The 26,647-nt window shown below is 32.5% G+C and overlaps 1 protein-coding gene across 2 annotated transcripts in view; it reads left to right on the forward strand.

The window, feature by feature from the left end:
- Window positions 1-25,726, forward strand: part of LOC129806922 (carboxypeptidase D) — a 38,288-nt gene extending 12,562 nt beyond the window's left edge. Inside the window, exons 3-8 of one of the 2 annotated variants that reach the window (XM_055855790.1) lie at window positions 1,614-1,941; window positions 2,021-2,172; window positions 2,306-2,397; window positions 11,212-12,832; window positions 18,561-19,723; window positions 24,737-25,726. In XM_055855790.1, coding sequence (XP_055711765.1) covers window positions 1,614-1,941; window positions 2,021-2,172; window positions 2,306-2,397; window positions 11,212-12,832; window positions 18,561-19,723; window positions 24,737-24,852 — 3,472 coding nt within the window. In that variant the 3' untranslated portion in view covers window positions 24,853-25,726. Of the gene's footprint in view, window positions 1-1,613; window positions 1,942-2,020; window positions 2,173-2,305; window positions 2,398-7,412; window positions 8,118-11,211; window positions 12,833-18,560; window positions 19,724-24,736 lie in introns of those variants that run through there. The other variant, XM_055855799.1, reaches the window with a different exon arrangement.
- Window positions 25,727-26,647: the final 921 nt, after the last annotated feature.

Below are 26,647 nucleotides of genomic sequence, written 5' to 3' on the forward strand. Positions count from 1 at the left end.
AAGGTTAATATCTTTCAATAATTTTATGTTTAACAATAATTGATAAATTAAATTCCATTTTATAAACTTTTGCATTAATTTTTGTTCAAATATCATGAGGAAAATGTTTAACTAACGAAAATAAAGGAAAAATTAAAGTTTTGATGGCGATGGATTTCAGAAACTAAGAAAAATGACTAGGTCTTATCAGATAATCGTCAAATTTTTCAATAATATCCACAATGCATGCCTCTTAAGGTATTACAAGGGTAAAAAGTCTTCTGTTGTTAGAGGCCAAACGAACTTTTTGCCTCTAACAGTGTTGTTTTTCAGTGGATAAAATGACTTTTCCGCCGAAATTTGATTGTAAAACCATGCTTTTTGTTTTGTCTGGGTATGTGCTGATAGTTTTGTATCAAAATCGCATTCGTAAGTGACCTTGGGTCATCGTCGCATCAAAACTCCTCCCAAATTTCCACCTTCTACCTCCCGGAGACCACTTTTGTCAACAAATCTTCACGTTTCAGACGATTTCTGACTGAAAAATGTCGACACGCTATTTGTCCGTCTATCTGTCCGGCAGTCGCCAACTCTAGAGGCCAAACGGTTAGAGATAGAGACTTGGGACCTTCGGGGGACCCCCCCCCCATAAGTCGACCCAAGGATTCATCGTTGGAAAGGTCTTGGAATTTCCGACAAAACTAAACCGGTTCCAATCGGTTTTGGATCAGTAATGAACCGGTTTATAACCGATAGAAAAATTTTTAACTGAAGATAAAACCTATTACTTTGAAACTATTTTGAGAGATTTATGAATCGGTTCAAATCGGTTGAGTACCGGTAAACGGTAAATGATGCGTGAGTACTTTTGCGGTATAGCATCTAAGTCACGAGTTCGAGCATTTCGCAAAGCCTGGGACGCTTTGCCACCCGTTCTTTTTATTATTTAGATAAATAGATAGACAGATATTCATTTCATGCTTATTGTGTTTACTAAGTTGCTCTAATTCGAGACACAAATCTTCTGTTCAAATTTCTTTATGAAACCAAAATTGGATAGGAAGATAATTTATCTCATCAACAATGAGATAAATTATCAATTTCAAAGTGTAAAACTATCATTTTGATCATATTACTAATTTTTTTGTTGAAAGTGCGTGACCACAAATAAAATTGAGAAGTGTTAATTTTTTAATTTCTTATCACAATATTTATTCTGTTTCAAAAATTCTTTCTCATACGAGGAGCTTATTTTTCAAAAAGATATTTCCTTTTCAGTAGGTCTATATTCGATCTCAATAAAGATCGAAGAGGGAAGAATACTGGAAGAAAATGATTTTTTAATTATTCTTTCAGCTGTTTTATCGCTTTTTTTTGCAACATTTAGAATATAATGAAATAATATGGCAATTATTGTGATTTTTTTTAACACTTTGCAAACATGCTGAGACTTTTTCTACTGACCTTGCCAATTCAACGCATTTTCTGATGATGTCAGTAAAGGCTTGGTCATAATTTGTCTCTCCGCACCTGAAGTGCTGCTATAAGTGCATAGAAAGCATGAGTGAAAATGAAGGAAAAGAAACAATATGGTTGTTGTTTCAACTCGCTGGGTTTTCTCTTTTTTTTTCTAGCAATCAACATGAGTGCTGTTCCGAGAGTTTGACACCTGATGATGATGTTTTCAAGCTCTTGGCACACACCTATTCCTCGAATCATCCTGTGATGAAAACTGGTTCCAATTGCAATGAAACATTCCCGGGTGGTATTACAAATGGGGCTTATTGGTATGAATTGAATGGGGGTATGCAGGATTTTAACTATGTCTTCTCGAATTGCTTCGATGTTACTCTCGAATTGTCTTGCTGCAAGTTTCCCAAAGCCAGTTTCTTGCCCAGTGAGTGGTCAAGGAATAAGCGGAGTCTGCTGGAGTACATGAAATTGGTGCATATTGGTGTTAAGGTGAGTGACAGGCAGACGAGTTAGAAGATTAATTTTGGTCAAGTTTGACAATTTTCTCTATGTTTATTTGCATCATTAGGGGATTGTCAAAGATACGAATGGGTACCCGATTAAAAATGCTGAGATTTTTGTTCGGAAATACGCAGGGAAACCCATCAAAACGACAGAACGTGGTGAATACTGGCGTCTTCTGAGGCCAGGAGTTTACCAAATACAAGCTGCAGCTTTTGGGTGAGTTTCACCGACAATTTATTTTTTTTTTTTTTTTTGGTTAAAGCTCTGAAGAATTTTCTAAACGAGTGATTCCCATTGTTGCTCAACAATTCATGGTATAATTTCTTTTTTTCCATTGCCTTTTTTTTAGCTATGAACCCAGCACCATACAGGAAGTTCTAGTTACCAATGGAAGTGCTGAGAGAGTAGATTTTAATTTGAAACCATCTGATAACACTGAAGGTACAATTGTACAGTAGAATTTCTACAAAGTGATCTAATTTGTACTTGTGTGGTTTTGGGATTTTATGTTTTTTCTAACACATTGCACTTTTTTTTGGGGAGAAAATTTTTGTACAGTTATTGCACCTGACACTCTGTAGAATTTCAAATTTCACCCGATTATGCTTATTTTTGTGTTTTTTTTTTCAATTTTTTGTCACGGTAAAAGTACATAACAATACATTTACACAATTTATTTTTATAACAGTAGAAATATTATTTGCAAAACATGTGTGTCTATTTAGACTTTCAGCAAAGCCTGATGTGACGTTTTTTTTTATTTGCTATTCGTTGTTATTCTTTCATATGTGTTAATTCTCATAAAGGGTCTTTCATGAAGAGCGATAATATAATTAAGTTATTTTTTTTTAATCACTGACGATTTATCGTTTTAAACCCTCAAATGGAAAAACTGGAATGCAAAAGTTCGATAAGATATATTTTTGAATTAAAAAGAAATCTTTTTACTAAAGGTCTAATCCTGCAAAAAAAATGCTTAACTTGTTTAACTAATGCAAAGTTTTACGAAATAGTTTAATATTTCGAAAATATTTAAACTGTGGCCGATAACTTATAAGTTTACTGGGCAAAACCGAATCAGAATTGAATATATATATTTTTTTTAATTTTTACCTATTGTTTTTTTTATGATTTAAACCGGTTGATAAATCATATAAGAATTTACACAAAGTAACTGAAAAGTTAAAAAAAAATTTCTATAAACTATTAATTATTAGTTTTGTATTTAGAGTTTCAAGGTCAATATTCAAAGTTATTGGAATATTGCAGTAACAAATCTTTTTAAAAATGAGTTCAGGAAGAGATGGAAATATATTTACAAAATACCTAAATGAACGGATAAATGTGTGTCTAGACGAAAAATCTTGAGGACATAGTAACTCAAATCCAGTTTCAAACCAGACAACTCCAAATAAGCTCATGGTACATTGAGAAAGAAAACGGGGGTGCGATTAACATTTTTTTCTCATAACATTAACACTTTTTAGGTGTAAAAATATATCAATATTTTTTAATGTTAAATTTACACATTTTTAAGGGTAAAATTAACATGAAAAAGGGTAACTTAAATCCCTAATACACCTAAAAAGCATAATATTTACACGGATTTCGAATCAATACTGCAGGGTAAAATTAACATTTCCGGAATGTTATTTTAACTTTTTCGGATCTCAGTGTAGTTGAGACTTTTTACAGGTAGCCTCGGAATGCCTACAATTCGGATAGTGTGAAAATTCGATTGTAAGTTGAATTTTGGGGGTAAAGAAGCGCGTTAAGTAAACTTTTCTCGGCAGTCGAAATGGATAAAATTGCGTCGACCCGATTACTCATAAAATTCAACTTTCAAACGATTTTTTACTCATTTCTAGTTGCAAGCACTCCAAGGCCTGTAAAGAATCTCAGCTACCATAAGCTTATATGGACTTATCACTGGTCATTTTTACTGCTAGAACTCCACGGAGAGAGCAGTATACAATATCCCTCTGTCACGCTGTTTGTCCATCTGTCCGTCCGAAGATCTTGGAATTTCCGACAAAACTGAACCAGTTCCAATCGGTTTTAAACCGGTAATGAATCGGTTCATAACCGATAACAAATTTTTACTGCTAGAACTTCACAGAGAAGGCAGTATATATAATCCCTCTGTCACGCTGTTTGTCCGTCTGTCCGTCCAAAGGTCTTGGAATTTCTGACAAAACTGAACCTGTTCCAATCGGTTTTGAACCGGTAATGAATCGGTTCATAACCGATAACTAATTTTTACTGCTCGAACTCCACGGAGAGAGCAGTATATATAATCCCTCTGTCACGCTGTTTGTCCGTCTGTCCGTCCGAAGGTCTCGGAATTTCCGACAAAACTGAATCTGTTCCAATCGGTTTTGAACCAGTTATGAATCGATTCATAATCGATAACTAATTTTCATTCGAAATTCAATTATATTAGACCAAAGTTATTTTGGGCAATGTTTTGAGTGATCTATAAATCGGTTCAAATCGGTTTTGAACCGGTAATGGACCAGCTATGAACCGATAAGTATTTTTTGTTCGAAAATCAATTTTATTATTCTTGAAATTATTTTGTGGGATCTTTCGTTTGATTTACAAATCATTTAAATCTGTTGAGGTATAGCATCTTATGTCAAGAGTTGGAGCATTTCGCAAAGCCTTGGACGCTTTGTCACCCTTTTATTTTAAGTAGTCTGAGTGAGGAAGACCAGCAAAAGAGAAAAAAACTTTATTGAAATCGGGTTTTTAAACTTTAGAGATAGAGTCCGGTCAATTTGGATATAGTAAGGGCCGGGGTAAAGTAGGGTAGTATAATATCATCGAAATTGCTTTATAAACACTGAAGAAATGGTCCGGTCAAGTTTTTCATTTATACCTCAGATCAGGGTAGAATGAAGGTAAAGTGCGACGGAAAGCTCTTGACCTAAAGTTACGACATATAAAAATGTCATCGTAATTGAAAATGGAGGTCCCAAGATATTTGACATAAAATTTTCAAAAATCAATTTTTCTATTAATCGGACCTTTGATTCAATCATATGAAGGTGGGTGGGGTGTTCAGAAGAGTTGTAGCATTTCATAAGAGCTTTCCAAATCACAAAAGTTTTTAAAATTCCTGAAGATATGGTCAGTTTAAAATTCTTTGTTTGACCCCTTATAACTCAGGGATCGTCATTTTTCACACTAGAAAAAGAAAAAAAAATATGTTCAGATTGAAGCAAATTGCTTACATTTATGTAGGAAAAACTGTCAAATATGGAGATAAATTTCTTTAGTGTGTATAGAGACCATTAGGTCCAGCTATAACTTTTTTCGGACAGCTGCAAGTTAAATTCACCATTTTTTAATCAAAAATATCTAAGCTCAGGAATTAATTGAGGTCCTACAAAAAATATCTTACATTTGGACATCCTTATAGTTTGTAATCATCCACAAGAATAGGATTTTTATCAGTTCTGAATAATTAAACAAACATTGTTTTTTAGAAAACATTCATTTGCTGCTTTGGGTACTCAGAGTCCCAAAAGAGACGAAAGAGATAACATACTAAACTATGAGACCGATCAATGCCATAGGGGCTGAGTTATTGAGAAAATGAAATTGTGGGTGTTCCAAAATGACGGAACTAGGAGTAGGGAGATGGATCTGATATTATCAACTTGGTGTCGTCCACCCAATATTTAACCTTTGCCGAAAATGGCTTGTCCATATCTCTTCGTTTTCGCGCTAGAAGCATTCTGTACTACGTTGAATCAACCGGACGGGCGGTCAAGAAAATCGGTTTATAGCGAATATTCGTGTTCTATGAGTCAAAATCTGTACAGTGTACATGTCAATTTTGAACCCGATCTGACGAAATCTCATTTCATCTCGGACCACAGAAGCTAGGATTGTAAAGAATCTCAGCTAAAAATGAAAAATTCCTTAACAAAAATACCCAGGAATTTAATTTAAAATCCCATACACAGACAAAAATGATTAAGGAGATATGGAGCTGGTTCTTATATTCTTTCTAATAATGAAAAACTCTTCTCAGCATCTGTCGGAGAAGAGGAAGCAACACAGAGGAGTTCCAAAATATTTTTCACGTGAGGGAAAACAGTCTGTGCTCCACTATTAATTTTTTATGAATTTCTGCACGGTATCCTGAATTCCCAGATGTTGAACCGAGTTTGAAGTTTCCTCGTGTTAGTTTATGTTTTTGTCACTTCCATGCTCTTTCATTACGGGATTATTTTCGCTCTGTAGGATCAAAAAAAGATTATTATTATATTCAGATTAATTATTTTAAGATAGGGTTGCAGAAATGGCTCCTCAACGGCGCGGCGTCTATGTTGCATTTAAAGCTCATATCAAACGGAGAAGTCCAATTGAAATATCAAAAAATATATCAATAAATCAAGAATTTGAATAATAAGGTTTAATGATTGAAGTCTTAGCTTTATTTTCGAATGATTTTAATTTTTAATCAATAAGCAATTCAAAAGATTTTTCGAAATTTATTAGGTCAATTTGCCCTTAGTTTAATCCTAAGTAAAAAAAAAATCCGAAAATATCGTTTTTACAGAAAGTAAAGAAGTTAAGGTATACAGATAAATCCAGATAAATCTTATATCCGAAGACCATTTCACTCTTAATGTTATTGAACTATAAAATTAATTTTATTTTTAATAGCTCCGCCATCATTTCAAGAATATTTCATGAAATCAAAATTTACATCCCCTTCTTTCTTAAAAGCTTTGCTTTGCATATTATTTTGACAAATTTATTTTAATTCAATCCGATTTTAAAGACAAAAGAGTATGATAACTATACACAAGACGATTGAGAAAGAACAGGATGTGAATTTTGATTTCACGTTATTTTCCTGATCAAAAAGATTCGTTTGAAGCATGAAATAAAGAACTCTCAAACATTTTAGGAAGAGAAATGAATTATTTCGATATTTATTTAGCATTGATTTTTTTTATAATTTATTTAAAATATTCTTTTTGAACATGTGAAATTGAGAACAATTTTAAAAATAAATATACTTACATATATTAGATTTTTCGAGAGTGATACGTAATAGCGTCCACTGCCGTCTTAGTGTTGTCTGGTCAGCTTCAAAACAAAACAGTGCAATTTGATAAGTGAATACTTAATTCGGGGTTGAACCAATTTGCTTCAAATCCAAACTTTCTTAATATTATAACCATGTGATAATATTATTTAAATTTATATTATTGTTTTGATAAATCACTACGTTGATTTTTTTATCTTACTGAAAGCCTACTGAAGTTGACAATTAAAATTGGATAGCAAGATTATAGTTGAGAATCAATTATGATGGAGCCCCTTGTTTCTTTGCATAACGGTGAGCCCATTTGAAGGTTAATGAAAGATCTTTTATGAGATATTTAAGAAAAAAAGATAGTAATTTTCTGACACAATTGCTTAAACTTTTTCAGGTTGGATTAGTAACTAAGCATCTTAGAGATGGTTAAAATAAATCCCATATTAAGCATATTCAATATCACAAACTGAACTCCTGATTTATCCTTGGTTGTGATTAATTTTCGATCAAATTTTTGAATAACGTAAAATGACAAATTTCTAGTCACAATTTGGATCTGTATATTTTTTTTTGTTAACAATTTATTTAGTTTAGTTAGAAAGAAACAAGAAGGATATTTTGTTTTGTAACATTAATTTGTGATTGGTTCAATTTAGAGATTCAGGGGTTTCATTTGCAGCAATTAATGAACAAAAATAGAAAGTAATCCTTTTACTGTAGATGATGTGGTGGATAGAAGGGATAAAAAAAATCTAAAGCTTATGTTATACAAAAGAAATTAATCATGTCTATTATATGTAGAGAGAATTCATTCATTACTAATATCAAATGTTAGTGGAAGTAAAAAATCACAAATTTGCAAGATGTGCAAAGAATAAAATAGAAAGAAAATATCTATAGTTACTGTTACAGATATCTCTTATCAATACATGTTATCTATTCTTTGAAATGATGTATAATTTTAAAATAATACTGTATCCATATATATGAAACTTATTGTATGTTTTAAAAAGGGTATAAAGTATAAACTGAAATATATTTCAATTAAATGGACAGAAAAAAAATGAAAGGAATAAAGCAATTGCAAACTTTCTGTAAATATCTTTTTTATCACATAAGCTTTAGTTTACTAATTTATTTTCTATTTATCTCTTTATTTCACCCTGTTATTCTTTTTTTTTTTTTTTGTAATTTTTATTGGAAAAGTTTCTTCTTTGGATCATGTTTCTTTTCTTTTGAAGATTTAACGTAAAATAACTCGAGGTGGATGAAATTACGTTTGCAAGCCACCGAAGCTCAACTTCTTGGAAGAATACTACGGAAGGGCACTCGAATAAAAAGTCTTCTTTTCATACAAAATTAGTTCTTTTTAAATAAATTTTTTGCGCGATGCTCAAACCTGTGTCCCGATTCTCAAACTTCTGATCTTCAATCATTCCTGTATTTGCTACGAAAACGTGGAAATTATATTGTATACGACATTGGAACAGCTGTTCTTACTCACCTTTTCTTCTTGATATACATCGTTATCAATTTAATGTCTCAGGAAACCCCTAGACAGAATGCGACAAAACTGATATTTATTTATTTATTTATTTTTTTTTTGGTTTTTACAAGACCTGAGCGATTTATAATCTGACCACACTCTGTAGATTTTTCTCACTTTTTACCCCAAATGATCTTTTTTTATGAAAAAAAAATTACTTCGGAAAATTTTAAAGAACGTATTCGTGTTCGTCTGATCAAAATGGTTGTGTAAAAACTTTTTTATCATATTCCATGCTCGAGTTCATTAAAACTTTGGACGTTTAACCTGATTCACGAAGGTGAACTAGGAAAAATATTAGAAGTCTGCTTTTGTCTTGGAACAGATCAAATTTTGAACATTTTAGTTTGTAATACTTTGCCCCAGCTTCCTCTAACATTCCTTTTTATAAAAAAAACATATTTTTGTAATGACTGGCAGATGACAGACATTCCAAAAAGTATTCTCAGTACGAATCGCAAGACACTTGAGTTCTTTAAAAAATTCTGGTTTAACGGACTGTTAAGAAAAAAATCATTTACACTTAAAAACAATAAAAATTACACGATTATTATGGAAATTTGATTCAATTTCTGTTTTTGAATATGGCTCATTTGCGTGTTTGCAAAATTCCCTATTTGCTCCTTCCGTAGTTTTTCTTCTAAATTCAACTTAAACATTTCTATAACGTCGATTACATCGACCATTGTCGTATCTGCATTTGGTGTAAGCTACAATACAGTACAGACGTCGCCTCTTGTGTGAAATGCTGAGACAAATGAAATGGAAATACGACAACCGTTAATGCAACCGACGATATTATCACCTTCCTGTCGTCCTTATTACAGACAATTCATTTATTTTTTCCATACTTGGGCATTCTTTAAATGCTGAAAACACGATTTTGTGCAAAATATTGTGATTTTCACTTTGTGAAAATTTATCGAACGTCTCCTTGTGTTGCAAACCTTCACTGAGAAAAAAAGGGGGTGCGATTAACTTTTTCTTCGTAACTTTAACACTTTTTAGGTATAAAAAGATATCAACATTTTTTAATGTTAATTTTACACCTTTTTAAGTGTAAAATTAACATGAAAAGGGTTACTTTAACCCATAATATACGTAAAAAGCATAATATTTACATCGATTTCGGATCACAATAATGCATTGTAAAATTAACATTTCCGGAATGTTATTTTAACTTTTTCTGATTTCTCTCACTGTTAGTATGATTCAAGAAGATAACAATAAATTAGATTCAGCGCTTTTTTAAACTTCTAATAAATTTCTAACCGTTGATTGGCAAAAATTCATAGCGGATCTAAAAAAGTCAAAGTTTTTTGATTAATATTTTGTAAGAAGATAGTAATATAGATTATTTGAATAAGCTTCACAACAAAAAAGTCGAAAAGTTAAGATATAAGAATTTTTAAATTTTAATCGTTAAGGATTTATTTAAAAACAAAAAAAATATAAGAATGGGTGTGGTTCTTCAAGGGCGTGGCGTGGCTAAAATTTCTCTTTGCTTAATTTGAAATTATTTTTTAACTGAACTGGGGCTGAATTAGCTGGGGTAGAATTAGATAGTCCGAGTGTTTTAGTTTGTTTTACAAGAAATTTTAGCTAAACCTATCAGAGGTTATATATATATATTTTTAAATAATAATCAATCTAATTTATCTCATCCTAGATCATGCTGAAAATAAATTTTATTTGGAGCTTGGTTCGCATCATTTCTCTATATAGATATCCTAGAAAGGGCGTGGCCTATTTTTTAGGACGTTGAACTATTAGAAACCGTTCTTTGACTGCAACGGAATAAATATTTCTTTTATGGTAAAATTTACATCAAGCTAATATCAGGAGGAATTTCGCCACGATTAATAATAATAATACAATTTGAATGTTAATTTTACACCTTTTTAAAGGTAAAATTAACATGAAAAAGGGTAACTTTAACCCCCAATACACCTTAAAAGGGTAATATTTACACCGATTTCGGATCAATAATGCAAGATAAAATTAACATTTCCGGAATGTTATTTTAACTTTTTCGGATTTCTCTCAGTGTGTAAAAATATATCAACATTTTTTAATGTTAATTTTACAACTTTTCAAGTGTAAAGTTAACATGAAAAAGGGTCACTTTAACCCCTAATACACCTAAAAAGGGTAATATTTACACCGATTTCGGATCAATAATGCAAGGTAAAATTAACATTTCCGGAATGTTATTTTAACTTTTTCGGATTTCTCTCAGTGTATGAATTCCCTTATTCTATTAAGTTAAAAATTTTATCCAATTAGATTCATTGTAAATTAATTGGTCTATAAAGAAGAAATTTTTCCACTAATTTCCTGTACCAATTCTGTTATGAAGGATGTGAGGCATTTTTGGGAAATGATGGTTTTGGTTTGAGTGCATCCGATTCGAGTTTGGAAGAAAGCAGAAGTACATGATCATGCTATGAGATTTTCAGAGTATATAACAATGATTTTTTTGTTCGTTTTTAGTGCTTATTTTGTGGTTTTTGTGGTTTATTGACGAAAGAGATAATGGGGTTTGTAAATGACACATAATCTTTTTAATATCGATTAAAAGTTGCATTTATTGAACTTCCCTTTGGTATGATGAGATATTTTACTAAATATGGGAATATTTTTGCAGGCCCATATCGTCACTTGGTGACCATTCGAGAGAAAGCCAATAAAAAGGATTTTCTCCTAGAAGCCGAATTCAGGCATCATGGATATCAGGATATGGTGGTATTTCTTCAAGAGCTCAATAGTACTTATCCCAATATTACAAATTTGTATAGCATTGGAAAAAGTGTTCAAGGAAGAGATTTATGGGTGTTGGAGATTACTCAACATCCAGGAGTTCATACACCGGGTATTCCAGAATTCAAGTACATTGCCAATATGCATGGAAATGAGGTTGTTGGGAGGGAATTGTTACTCTTGCTGGCACAATATTTATGTGAGAATTATGGGAGCAATGAGAGGATTACAAAATTGATTGATGGTACAAGGATTCATCTTTTGCCCAGTATGAATCCAGATGGGTATGAAGCTGCAAGAGATAGTGATAGATTGCAGATTTATGGACGAGCAAATGCTCATGGAGTGGATCTCAATAGAAATTTCCCTGATCAATATGGCACAAATAAGTTCAATGCTAAGCAAGAACCAGAAACTTTGGCTGTAATGAAGTGGTCACTATCTACTCCATTTGTCCTTTCGGCCAATTTGCATGGGGGATCTCTAGTAGCTAATTATCCATTTGATGATACCGCCAAGGACTTTGTGTCTGGTAGTGATAGGAGAACACAACAAAATCCAACTGAGGAGAATGAATTGTTCAAGTACCTGGCTCGAACGTACTCCAATGCTCACACCACCATGCACAATGCTGTTCGTTGCGTAGATTTTCAATCTGAATACTTTCCGGAGGGTATTACCAATGGAGCGGCATGGTACAGTGTTACAGGTGGCATGCAGGATTGGTCATATTTGAAAGGTGGTGCTATGGAATTGACCCTCGAGGTCAGCTGCAAAAAATTCCCACCTAGTACGGAACTGGAGGGTTTCTGGGAGCAAAATAGAGAGGCTCTTATAACGTACATCGAGCAAGTTCATATTGGTATTCATGGATTTATTCGTAGCAGTATTGGGCATCCTGTAGCTGGCGCTAAGATATATGTCAATAGAATGCAACATACTACTGTCAGTGCTAAAGATGGTGACTATTGGAGACTCTTGCTTCCCGGACGGTACAATATCACCATCGAAGCTGATGGTTTTGAGGCGATACTTGAGGAAGTAGAAGTTCCTGCAAATGGTTCAATAGTCAAGGATTTCGTATTGATGCGTGATGATCCGCAACATTGGTCATCGGCCTATGACTATCGAATTATTGAGAATGTTGTCAAGGTTCAGTATCACAGCGATGCCGAGATCAATGACGAGTTTCAGAAGCTCGAGGTAGCCAATTTCAAGATTGCCAGTCTCGATGCCGGAGAAAATGATGTCAGCATGGAATATCATACACTAAAGGTCACAGCGGACATGGGATCGCCTGAAGAGAAGAAATTACACATCCTGGTCTTATCATCTCTTTTTGACTCTGCACCCATTGGACGAGAGATGGTACTCAATTTGGCTAGGCATGTGATTAAGGGATATGCCCTTGGAGAACCACCACTTGAAACCTTGATCAATAACACAGTTCTTCACTTTGTGCCCGTAATGGAGAACTTCAATGATGTTTATGATCAGTTCTACAATGAGTAAGTTTTTTCCATTAATTTATATAAGAAATTTTATTTTTAATCACTTAGCTGGATAGTTCTAGGTTTTACTACCCGAACTCCACCGAAAATATCTGTCTTATACACCTCAGGAACCACCTGTCTTAACATTTCTTCGCGTCTTTGACCGTCTGTCCGTCGGTCCGTTCGTCCGGCCAAAACCAAACCATTTTTTTGGGATTGCTCGAAAACACGTCGTGCTGCTTTTTTTCATTTTTAGATATGTTTGAGAGATTACACCAGGCGAACATTTCGTCTTTATATGAAAATACCGTTGGATCCTTCCTAATAACGGTTTTTCAAGGTCAAAGGTTTAAAAGATTCTGGAGAGCGTATTTCTGATCCAAATAGTATCATGTTTGGGGTCGTTGGAAAGGTCTTGGAATTTCTGGAATTAGACTTAATCGGTTCAAAACGGTTATAAACCGGTGTGAACCGATAGATGTGATTTCCGAGAGGGCATGGCCTAAAATAATTGTCAAGGGTTGAAAATGTGAACATTTAGGAATTGAGTTTGTCACCCAGATTAATACACTCAGAAAAATAATCGAGTAAAACATACTCGAATCGATGTTCAATTAACCCTTTTTCGTTGTGATTTTCGATTATTAGAATTTATTAGCTTATATTTTAGAGTTGATTTTACTTCTATTTAGGTGTAATATTCGGAAGAGTTTTTTTTAAACTTTTTTTGTCCTAAAATTTACATGGCACAACAAGAGTGTAAAGAGCTCGTTTTAAGTGTTAAAATAACTCGTTTCAAGAGCTAAAAAAATATTTTTTAGAGTAAAAATAACTTTAAAATCTCAAAGTGGATAGCTTTTGCGATTTTATGTTTTTTTTTTAATTTTATCATTTTATTTATTCATATTTTCTTGACCTGAAGTTTCCTATGTTCCGAGCAAAATACCACGTACAGTGAGTGTCAATAGTTTGTTGCCTAATGGATGTTTGAGAAATCAAGTGAAAAAAATGATAGAAAAAAATACTTTTCCAAATTTTTCTTTTTGCAGATGAGTTCCTTGTAATCCGTAGATATTATTTATAGTTTTCAAAAAAAATAATTAATTTTATTTCATATCAAAAATAATTGTTTTCCAAAAGTTGGTCATTTTTGAAAAATCAAAAGTTTGTTGCCTCATTAAAAAAACTAATTTAAAATGGTGAAAACGTGCAACCAACTTTATGTAAACCGGTTACATTTTGAGCTTATGTCATTTGATAGGCAAATGGTGGATTTGTGCATTTTTAAGGCTGTCAATGTTAAATATATAGGTGTAAGAGTGATGATAAATAACAAGAAATAATTAGTTTTTTGATAATTCATAATTTAGGTTATAATGGCAAATTACAAAAAGTTGAAAGGTGGGATATTGTCCAGAGATACTGCTAGAAGGAATCGGCGTCGCTTAATTGCCAAATTTTATGGAAATTCATGAAAAGTTATACATAAAATGGTCAAATATTATAGTTATGAGGCACGAGTACATCTGAAAAACGCTACTGGTAGACCCAGGGTTTCGACTCAGAAAGTCGATAACCACATTCTAGGTATCTCTGATAGTAACCCCATGATGTTTGCTTCAAAAATTCAAAGTCGGCTGGTTACAGAAGGCATACAGGCTTCAAATGCTTCGAAAATCAAACTCAAAATGAAAGAAAATATAAGAATAGGTACTTGGCTCGCAAGATTTCATTGGTAAGCAAAACCAAACTGCGTAAGAGGTTGTATTTTTACGTTTTTAGCATGCTCCAAGTGAATTTACAACCTTTCAACCAGATTGGTTTTGTTTACCAATGGAAACCTGCAAACCAAGTAATTATTCTTACCACTTTCATTAAATTGCGGTTGGTTTTGAAGCCTGTATGCCTTCTGTAACCAGCCGACTTTGAATTTTTGAAGCAAACATCATGGGGTTACTATCAGAGATACCTAGAATGCGGTTATCGACTTTCTGAGTCGAAACCCTGGGTCTACCAGTAGCGTTTTTCAGATGTACTCGTGCCTCATAACTATAATATTTGACTATTTTATGTATAACTTTTCATGAATTTCCATAAAATTTGGCAATTAAGTGACGCCGATTCCTTCTAGCAGTATCTCTGGACAATATCCCACCTTTCAACTTTTTGTAATTTGCCATTATAACCTAAATTAAGAATTATCAAAAAACTGATTATTTCTTGTTATTTATCATCACTTTTACACCTATATATTTAACATTGACAGCCTTAAAAATGTACAAATCCACCATTTGCCTATCAAATGACATAAGCTCAAAATTTAACCAGTTTACATAAAGTTGGTTGCACGTTTTCACCATTTTGAATTAGTTTTTTTTAATGAGGCAACAAACTTTTGATTTTTCAAAAATGACCAACTTTTGGAAAACAATTATTTTTGATATGAAATAAAATTAATTATTTTTTTTGAAAACTATAAATAATATCTACGGATTACAAGGAACTCATCTGCAAAAAGAAAAATTTGGAAAAGTATTTTTTTCTATCATTTTTTTCACTTGATTTCTCAAACATCCATTAGGCAACAAACTATTGACACTCACTGTATGATGCACGCACATGTACTTTCGGCCAATTTAAATGGAGGTTCTCTGGTAGTTAATTATCCCTTTGATGACACCGCTAAGGACGTGATATTAGACATATTTCTAGTTGATGTTCCATATGAACTTTGTCACACGAAAATCTTGTTGACTGAAGTATATTCTTAAAATGTAAACACTTAAGCATATACTTCAGTCGAGATGAAATTTTATATCGAAAAATGGTAATAAGTACATCGATATCCGGCGAAGTAATTCAACTCGCACGAAGAGTTTATTTCAATTCTATTTACTAAAATTTACAACGAAAAATAGTAACAATTACATCGATATCCTTCGAGTTAATTCAACTCTGCGATAGAGTTACTATAACTCTACAGTTTTATTTTCTTAGTGTAGGAAATACGTACCCGAACGTCATAATTTTGAAGTAGGGAATAATCTCAATATTACAGTGTGGTAATTATCTTAATAAAAATTACCATATAATAAGTATTACGTAATTTTTCATTTTTATACCACCAAAAACAAAACGAAGTCTTTCATTCGAATAATTATTTTTTTCATAAAAGCTCAGTACAAAGGAAATTCATTTTTAACAATTTTTATCTTTAAGTCCTCTCAAATCATCACAGAATTTAATACTAAACAATTCTACGCTTTCATATGGTCATATTAATTTTAATTAAATATGGAATTCGACCGAAAAAAATATAATAGAGGTCGATAGAAGACTGCAAGTCTGTAAAATTTATGTTTTATAGACGACAAGCTTACTCTTACGGGATGATGGGGTAGTTTCACGCATGCGTTACTTTCAAATATAAACATTTTTAAGTAGAATTGTGATTATTTAGCAATTGTCCTGTATATTTTCAGATAGTTCATACTCAAAAAAACTAACGGAACATAGCCTGAATTTTATTCATATTCGTTTAGCAATTAAGTTCTGAGAAAAGTTCTTCTGCGTGAAACTGCCCCACCCTCCCCTACACCCACCCTGAAGAAAAGTATTTAAGTTCTCCAAGCAAAATTTTTAAAAGACTGTTTATATGTCTAGGGTCAGTTATAAAGTAATTATTTTAAGTAAGAAAAACGGAATATTAAGGTAAAAGAGTAAACGGAGAGAGTATTGAATTTTCCGATTTTTTCTTTTGCTTATTTTTAATATTCGGGGATCTCATGGTGCATTAGGTAAGAGCATCAGCTCTTTGGCGAAAGAATACCTGACTCTACTTTCGCAGTTGTGAGTTTGAGTTCCGTTCTGTGCGAAGAACTGAAAGTGTATGAAAAACGTGTTTACGTTTGTGGACTTTTAAGATTTCTATTGTATTAGTAAATGTTCTCGGTTTTACAAATATTTGAGATTGCGAAAATTATTTTTTTTTAAATAAGAATAAAGCTAGTATTAACTCTGAAAAATAATGAAAAGTTTTTAGCAATTTGAATGACATAAAAATCCAAATCAAATTAATATAGGATTTATCCCATTTTTTGAAGTAAAGTCTAAAGCCAATTTGATTTAAGAACACTTCTTTTGAGACGTTTTTTTCATGTTTAAGTACAATTTCCTTCAATGAAAAAGTAGGCAGATCCACGAAAACGTTTCGACTACTCAGAATATAAGACGAACAACTTGATTTTTTTTTTATAAAAAATCCTTTTATTTGCTTTTTGGATACTTCTTTATACCCTCTACCTTCCCAGTGAATATTAGGGGAGACTGGGGCAAAAAGTCACAAATCGAAAATTTTAAAGTTTTTAAAGTTTAAGTTAGCGGCTTAAAATTTTTTCCATAAATAGCCTCTATAGGTCTTCTTCAATGTCGTAAGTTTGTTAGAATTTGAACAAGGAATTTAGAAAATGAAAAATATCGAAATTTTTATCCCTATTTTTGAAATATTTTCCGTGCAAAAGATATCAATTATTAGCTATTTATATTAAATTTAATGCACTGGTGAATATTTCGCAAATTATCTGGATATTCTTTGAATACGAATTCGCTCTCTATTTTAGAATTTTACAAAAATTCTTTTCTCCAGAAATCCTTTTATTAAAAACAACCACTTGGGGTAAAAAGTAACAAAAGCTATGGAGCAAAAAGTAACAAAAACCGAAATAATTTCTGATGTTCCACGGTGAAAAGAAACGTCAATGCTATGTGTCGCCGCTTGTTGTTTACATTGGTCAAACGATTTGTAGTCTTTTGTGTGTTTTTTTGTAAAATAGCTTAAAATGCGCTTTTCTCGCTCAGATAGAGAAAACGGTGTTTTACAAAGGTGTAGAAGAATAAATTTCCTATGAAAATATGTAATCTAGGTATTTTACTTAAATTTACGGAATTTCGTAATAAAGTTAATCAAAATGTGATAGTATCTTATGTCTGATACTATTTGCCCCAGTATTTTTGGAGAACGATCACAAAATTATCTTTTAGAAAACGGCTCGATAAATATATTTCCTTACAAAATAGAAGAAAATTACTTTCACAGACTTGTAGAGCGGTAAATTTCCTATAAAACTGTGCTAATTAAAAATTTTGAAGGTGCTCGGGTGGCTTGTAAAAAAATAAAATATCGATTTTGTTACTTTTTGCCCCAGTCTCCGCTATACTTGAAAGATAATTATTTTCAAACTTATAGAGATTTTAAATCTCAAAAATCCTATACTCTGCATGTAAAATCTGAGCTTCAAATCGCTCTTCTGTAAAATTTGCCTACTGCGAGTTATTCTTTTCTTATTCTGAGCGGTCGGTTCATTGTATATTTTTGACTAAGTACCTTTGTAGCTTTTAACCGTAAAACTAGTAATACTCGTTACAATTGGTGCAAAAATTACTCAAAGAACAGAGTAAAGTGGGATTTTTCCCAAATAGTTCTAAGTTTTGGATTAATTTCTGGATTATTTTCTTTCGATTTTCCAAGAAAAAAAGCTCTTGGCACTTAAAAACGTTTTTGAGAGGTAATCCTCCAATTTAGTCCCCTTCTTGCTAAAATCGTGATTACGCGTTTGAATCCTAAAGAGATTTTACTCAAGAACTCCAATTCCAAATTCCAGTTTAAAATTTATATCCATATTACTTTGCTATTTATTTTCGATACAGACTTGAAATGATCGGATTTTTTTTCAACTTTTTCCAGCCCCTCTGTTTGCGATCCGACTGCCAAAGAAGAACTTGCCGATAAGCTGTTGAACCCCGAGTCGGATAAGAAGCGCGATATGCTGATAAAGATGCTGCAGGATGAGAAATTTGATCTTGCTGTAACTCTGACATCTGGAGGCAGTGAAACGCAGTATCCGAAATTGAAGGATCAAACGCCAATTTACGCTCGCATGGCCCAACGGGTGGATAATACAAAGAGGCAAGTGATCAATCTTAGTTGTCCATCTACTGAAGCCAGGAAGCATCAATTGGAGGTGTCTGAGAAACTGACAAATCTCCTGTACAACTACTATGATGTGCCTTTGTTCACTCTCCAAGTATCCTGCTGCAAGATGCCCGAAAATATTGCTGGGGCATGGAGGGGTCATCTTGAGCGAATGGTGAACTTTTTGCATCTGACGGATACTGGAGTAATGGGATATGTAAAGGATGTCAATGGGAAGGAACTCAGAGAGGCTATGGTGAAGATTCAAGGGACAGATTTAACGCACAAAGTTACGGCTAATCTTGCTTTCTTTCGCATTATTTTACCTCCGGGAGATTATAAGTTGGATGTTTACTGTGAGACCCATGGGAAGTCTACAATTCCTGTGACCGTCAAGGAGGGTATAGTCAGTAATTTGGGAGATGTTAAGCTTCAGTTGACTGGCAAAAGTGAGAGTATAGAGGAGAAAAATGGTGAAATTTCTGGATTTGTTCTCGATACATCCAATCATCCAGTTGCAAATGCCAAAGTCACTGCAGGCACTTTCCATGCTTTTACGGATTCCATTGGGGGTTATAAAATCTCAGGGGCTCCTGTTGGAGACATTACAATTACTGTGAATGCTCCTGGGCATATCCAGGACTCCAGAAAGGTTCATGTGGCAGCTTTTACACCGACAAAAAATATAATTTTCCGATTGGAAATTGATGAACATGTTATGGGAATGCCAAGGATGGTTTTTGTCCTTTTTGCGGGATTTCTATGTGTGGCAGCTATTGCTTGTGGTGCTTTTTGTATCACAGCCTGGCAAAATAGGAAAAACAACTACCAAAATTATTCTTTCTCTTTGCTGCGGACAAATAATAGCAAGAAGCTCTTTGAAGACGATGATGATGACAATGACGAAACGGAACTCTTCAGGTCTCCAATTAAAAGTAAGTTTTTCTTAAAAGAAATTCTTAGAATAAAATGAAACTGCAATTAGGGTAAGTGTGCCAAATTCCGGCCAGCTTGCAATTTCGGCCACCTCTTTTGTTCCTCGAATTTCCATGAACTTTTAGATTTTACGTACTCTAGAGATTATACAATGCAAAAGAATAACAAAAAAATGTAGCTTCGACAAACGAGATGACGTGAAAAAGATATTGGAAGAACTCCCCAAGGGAAAGGAACTATGAGAATGAAGGTGGCCGAAATAGGGCACCAAAGCTATGTCTATATTTTTATTCATTTTAAAATGTATTCAGAATGATTTTAGAGTAAATAAAGACGGTAAACTCTTCACAAGGTTCCAAGCAACACTCTTACAAAAGAAAGAATAAAAAAAATCAATTTGTATTTAAAATATTACATTTCAAACTTGAGACTTTGACGCTTGCATGCAACTATGCCGGAATTAGGCACATTTACCCTAAACAAAAATTTCATGAAGTCGCAAAGCTCAAAAACAATAAAGATTCACACTTTATGTCACTTGAAATAAATATCAATCAGAGTTTAGACTCAGTAATTAGAAAAACAAATAATCAAAATAATTTTAATTATTTTTTGTCTCAAATGAATAATTAACATGAACAAAAAATAGTTTTGTGGCTGTGGGATCACGGGTTTGTTAGATTCTATCATCAAACGCATATTCACTTAAAAAAATGTGTAAATAAATTAGGAGGACAGTACGACTCCGATAAGGTCTACACATTTTATTCTTGTATATCTGCAAAATTCTAAGTTATTAATTGTTTTAGATACTATTTCACTTGTTAAAAATTTTCTCAAGTTCTTGCTTAACAAAATTAGTTTAAAAGTTTAACATTAAACTTGGAATTTTACAGATTGTTTTCACGGCGTTTCAAGTTCTTAGGAGTTGACTCTATCGGAGTCGTACTGTAATTTAAAAGTCGCACTTAATTGATAAGCTTTTATAAATATTCCAATTGTCCTGAAAACGATTTCATTTTCTATAAATCATCAATCGAAAGTATAAGATCGCGAGTACAAGCTGCAGAGATGAGGTACCTCCGGGCGATTAAGGGAATCACTCGTCGAGATCGAGTGAGGAACGTAGCCGTTCGTGAGGAGCTAAGAGTCGAGGAGTTCCTTCTTCGGTTTGAGAGCTCACAACTTCGGTGGCACGAATAGCTACGTTCCTCATTTGAAATAAATGAGTGATTCTCTTTACCGCCCGAAGACAGCGAATATAGGCTTCCCTATATTCTAGGCAGCCCTATATTCGTGATATTTACAAGGGCCTCATACGTCTCATATGCCTAATTCCCTTACTAAAAAGTTATGCCCTAGACGATTTAAGTCGAGAGACGGCTTAACGTAATTATAATAAAAAACGATTGTTAAAACTGCTGTCTCTTGGAGTTCGAGTAGTTAATAATGATTAGATAACATTTTCATAAGATTTTGACTAATCCATTGCTCTGCTTAAAGGTCCACTTAGATACATTCTGATCTTCAAGAATATTTAGCATACAAAACCTGGCAGTAAAGGATCCGGTAAAGGATTTTTATGCAAAAGAGTTCTAATTGATGATCCTAAGCACACAATGTATGACATTTGGGATACATATCTACTGCTGAATTTTACAGGCTAAATATTTTGGAGGATCAGCCTGAGTCTATTTAGACCTTAATGCTCTGTCAGGTAAGACCATCTCAAGATGGTCATCACAAAAATCACATTTACTGTGATTATAAAATTTTAATTTATTTAAAAATGCTTTAGTGCCCGTAGTCACAGTCTTACTAATATTTTTTCTGAAGGTTTGAGTTTATTTAGACTTTTCGTTTGGTTGCTGTCGTCAGTTTCGTGTGACAGGTTGGAGAAAAACCAACAAAAATTATTTGCGCAAAAAAAGCTCATTTTCAATTATAAGAAAAATACCGGTTTAAAGTAGTCTGACTGAAATAAATTTATTTTTTACTGGAAGATATGTCGTTCTGTCGTTCTACTTTATGTATTTTATTTAAATTTTTTTGAAAAAAGTAAAAATGTGAATTTTAGAAGCAAAAAGAGTTTGAAAAAAATTATATTTTCTCACCTAGCGCCTAAACTAAAATAGATAATAAAGAATATATGGTTTTTTCGACTTTATTTGATCATAATTATCCAAGAAAACATTTTCTTACAACTTTTTCTTACGCATATTAAGGAAAATATTGTTAGAGGGTTAAGCCGAGAAACGGCTTAGTGGGAAACTGATGGAAATTTAGTCAAATTAATATTTTGATTCTAATTACGTTATGCCGTCTCTCAACTTAATAGCCAACGCACAATAACTTTTGTTTAGTAAACATGCTTTTGACATTTCATTAAGAGTGAGTGAGATCTAGATCTAGTCATCTCGCTCATTCTCATGGGAAATTTTGAAAACATGTTTACAAACAAAAGTTATTGTGCGCTGGTCATAAGCCGTAAGTGTGTCTAGGGCCATTATAGAATGAAAAATATTATATTGGATGAGTTCATATATTCTGTCAGTAGAAGAGGTCGAAAGTTTGGAGTGGTATATCTCAGCTCCTGATGAACAGAATTGGATGAGTGAACTATTGTTGGAAAGCTTGGTTCATTAGCTTTTAGAATCTGGTATATGTAGTCTGCTATGAGTAAACCATGGTCATCCAGAACCATTTATGTCGAAGAAGACACTTTTTGCAGCGTCATTTTTGACCATCTACTGCTGGGACCAGGAGTGACCCACGATTATCGCACAAGGACTGTTCGTTAGAGGAACTCAAATGGTACAATTTGTGGAAGAAACTTTTTTTTTGGACATCTTACTTTTTTTTATTCATCGACTTTTGCAAGAATTTTAACATTTTACACGCATAGAAAAAATGACAGAAATCCTTCTATCTCATTTTCTGGACAAACTAATGAAGATATCGACTTGGAATGTTCTAAGTACTCCCCCATAAGTTGATCCAAGGAATCCAAATATCACATCAATTTCATTCCCACGTCTATCCTTCCCCTCCAGAAACCACTCTTTTAGGATTTCTGTAATTTTTTCCTTGCGCTTAACACTTCAAAATTCTTGCAAAAGTCGATGAATAAAAAAAAGTAAGATGTCCAAAAAAAAAGTTTCTTCTACAAATTATACCCTTTGAGTTCCTCTAACGAACAGTCCAAGTGCAAGAATTGTGGGTCACTCCTGGTCCCAGCAGTAGATGGTCAAAAATGACGCTGCAAAAAGTGTCATCTTCGACATAAATGGTTCTGGATAACCATGGTTTACTCATAGCAGACTACATATACCAGATTCTAAAAGCTAATGAACAAAGCTTTCCAACAATAGTTCACTCATCCAATTATGTTCATCAGGAGCTGAGATATACCACTCCAAACTTTCGACCTCTTCTACTGACAGAATATATGAACTCATCTAATATATACATGGTTTAATAAATACTTAATGAAAAGCATAGATTAAAAGCACTTGAAAATTTCCACGAAATACCACTGGTTGTGTTAACAAGTTACGTGGATCACGAAGACCGAAAAAGAGCATATTTTCTCAAAAACAATTATTGTTTCTTCATCAGAATAAAAAAAGTATTTAATTCAAGCTCGAAAGCTAAAATATGACATTACTTAAATAAATAATTGCATACATACTTTAACAGTTACATTATATTTTCTGGAATTTTAGATAAAAAATTTTGAAAATTTAGGCTTTCGGACCTGATTTTCGGAGATCTTTTTTGAAAAAAAAAAACCTTCAAGTGGTCAAGGCTACTCCTTAATTGTTTCATCCGAAGTAAAACGAAAACAAATATTTCCTTTCATCAAAAGAAACAAACTCAAACCAAGGATTTTATGTTTTCTTTAAAAGACATAAATGTGGTATAAAATTCTCCGAAAATGATAACTTTGGTAATTTATGTTTAACATTTTGTAAAAAATATTTTTTTCAAAAACTCTGTTCAAAAAGAAGTTTAACTCATTTGCTACCAGGTAAAAATTGGTGAATTTGCTTGAGTAATCTTGCCTACCCCAAAGTAATTTTTTTTGATTCAAAAAGCTGTTCGAAAATCCGTTCTTGATTTCTTTTTAACATTGATTTTTTTTACATTTTGAAATAAAAATTTCAGAAATATATAGTTAAAATGTTATAGAATACATATGCTTAAGAGCTTAAATTATTTTTTTTATTATGTTGAAAAAAAATTAGACAAAATAATGTTGTTTTTTGGTCTTTGTGACACATGCATCCCGTGAAAACTGAAAAAATTGCTTATCTTGAAGAAATGTCTTCATTTGCAAACTTTAACTAGGTGCTCGCAAAAATTATCTTGGATTTGGATCTCCTTTATTAAAATTATCCATAAAAAAAACAATATTTTTATAATTCTAAATAGATTAAAAACTAAAGTTTTCTTCTTGGGTATACCCGGTATACCAAGAGTCCCAAAAGATACGAAAAAGTTAAGAATTTCCGCGTTAAGATATCTGCGAATCTTGGCATGATTTTATCATAGTGTCGTCAGAAAATACCCTTAGAATAAAGAACCTGAAAGCCCTTGTTAATATCTATCCCAACGAAAAATTAGATTGTAAAGAACCTCAACTAAAATCATTTTATAGCGCTTAAAAACAATTTCTTCATGGAAAACATTTTTTTTTATCGGAATAAGAAAAATGGTTATAAAAGAATATTTTGCAGAACTTCCAGAAATACACTTCCGCGCGATGGAACAGCATTATTGGAAATTCATTGGGCCGAGTTGTTTGAAGCGAAAGGATATTATTTTTAGAGATATAAAAATCATTTTTAGAATCATATTGTTTATTTATTTTTCAATTCCATTGCGTGAATTTTCTACGCACCTTGGTAAAATGTACGAAACCTAATAATATCAATTTTCACTGAAATTAATTCATCTTTGGATTGATTTTTTTTCACGTTTGGAACAATGTTCTTTTTTGTATTTTGCAGAAGGTATGAAAGTGCAACCCTATTACGATGACGAGAGGGATCCCATCACAGACACAGACGACGGAAGTGAGGATGAGATTGTGATGCTAAACACTGCTAGTGAGTATCGTGACTGATCATGATCATGTACCCTTGAATCTTAATTTATTGCGTTAGAAGTATAGGAAAGAAAGCGGCGATGTAATTTAATGCTATTACCACTTAAGCTAGGTAAAATATTTCCTCTTTTTTTATTTACTAAGGTCTGACCACAATTTTGTGATTTTTTTTAATTTAACATTTGTTAATTTAAATAATTGTAGTATTTTTTAGTAATCTATTTGTCAATTGTTGTCTAATGAAGAATTTTTTTATTGAGATGATTTTTTATACAGTAAAAGAGAATTTATTTGTTAACATTTTATTTTTTTAGTCAAATAGTGTGTACTTAAGGATATTATTCAGTTAACACTTACTAGAAATGTTACACCTGAGAGTTACAGGTAGATGGAAAGAGAAGAAACAAAAGACATTGTGGGCCAATGGTTATAAAAATTAATGGTAATGGCAAAAAAGTGTCCAGAAACCAAAATACAGAAGAGATAAATTATTATTTTTCCCTGAGACATTGGCTGTCGTCTGTGATTTTAATGTGCAAAAAATAAAAAAAAGACAAAGAAGGTAAAATATCTTCTTCTCTAGAGGAAGAATATAGAAACCAATCAGTGGTTGTTACGGCAGCAATTTCTAACATCATATCAGATTAATAAGAAAAAAATGAATCAATTAAAAAAAAAAGACAACACTGCATTTAACATTCCACCCAAAATATTCCACAATATTCTAAAAAGAATTTTTTCCACAATGACAGAGAATAATAAGAGATGTTATTTTTAAGAAAAAAAAAGAACTATCCTCTAATTTGTACAGAGATTTGAAAAGTATAACGTGTAATGGTTGAAAATGAAATATGCGAGTGAGATAAATAAAGAAGTTTTTCTTTTTACAAAAGCCCTTTTTTCAATCGGATTTAAGGAATCGACCATATCAATCACATCTCTTTCATCACACTTTTCTGAGTTTGTTTTAAAAAAAAAAGCGAAACTTGCCCAAGATCAATTTATTTATAGAATTTTTTAATTATAGAGTAAGTTCATCGACCGGACTGTCTCTCCTCATTTTAATTTACTTTTTTATGGCTTCTTGTGCAAGCAACTGGCGACACTTTTCAATGGAAACTTAAGACACTTGCAAATTTTAGAGCCGTGTAGTGAGAAGGAGACTTCAAATTGATTCTGGAAAATTTTCTTCATGAATAAAACAAGTGGCTTGTAAATAAATTGCGCGTATGGACATTGAAAATTACGCAAAATATTAAAATTTATGGATTATACAAAGACGTAATGCAAGACTTTAAAAATTGAATAGTTTAAACTCAATATTTTTAGAAGAAAAAGATTGTTGAATTTGTGGTTTCGAGAAAGTAAATTTAGGACCTAATCTTCTTTTTTTTCTTTCTCCATCTTCATATTTTTCCCATATTCCTTTATTGAATCTGACCTAGTGAAAATATATTTTAATAACTATTATTAAGTCTCATATTACATAAAAAATTAGGTCTAAAAGGAATATGGGAAAAATATGAAGTGTTTTTGAAGTCAGAGTATGTGCGAAGCCTAAAACACTTCCCCTACCCCGTTTTTTTCTAATTTCAGATATTTTTGCTTAACTTATGTTTTTTATGTTAAATATTCTGTAATTTTATGTTCTTTTGTACAATTGGAATAACAAGGGCAAATGTAGGGAAGGGTACGGAAGATCCAGACATTAAACTCGAATTAAAGTTTTTGAAAACGCATTTTACAAAAATATAGGCTATTTGGACATGGTATTAATTCATATTTTTCAGCTTGTCTCCAGCCTGCGTGCAAA

This window comes from Phlebotomus papatasi, chromosome 1 (genome assembly GCF_024763615.1).
Source record: "Phlebotomus papatasi isolate M1 chromosome 1, Ppap_2.1, whole genome shotgun sequence".
Lineage (NCBI taxonomy): Eukaryota > Metazoa > Arthropoda > Insecta > Diptera > Psychodidae > Phlebotomus > Phlebotomus papatasi.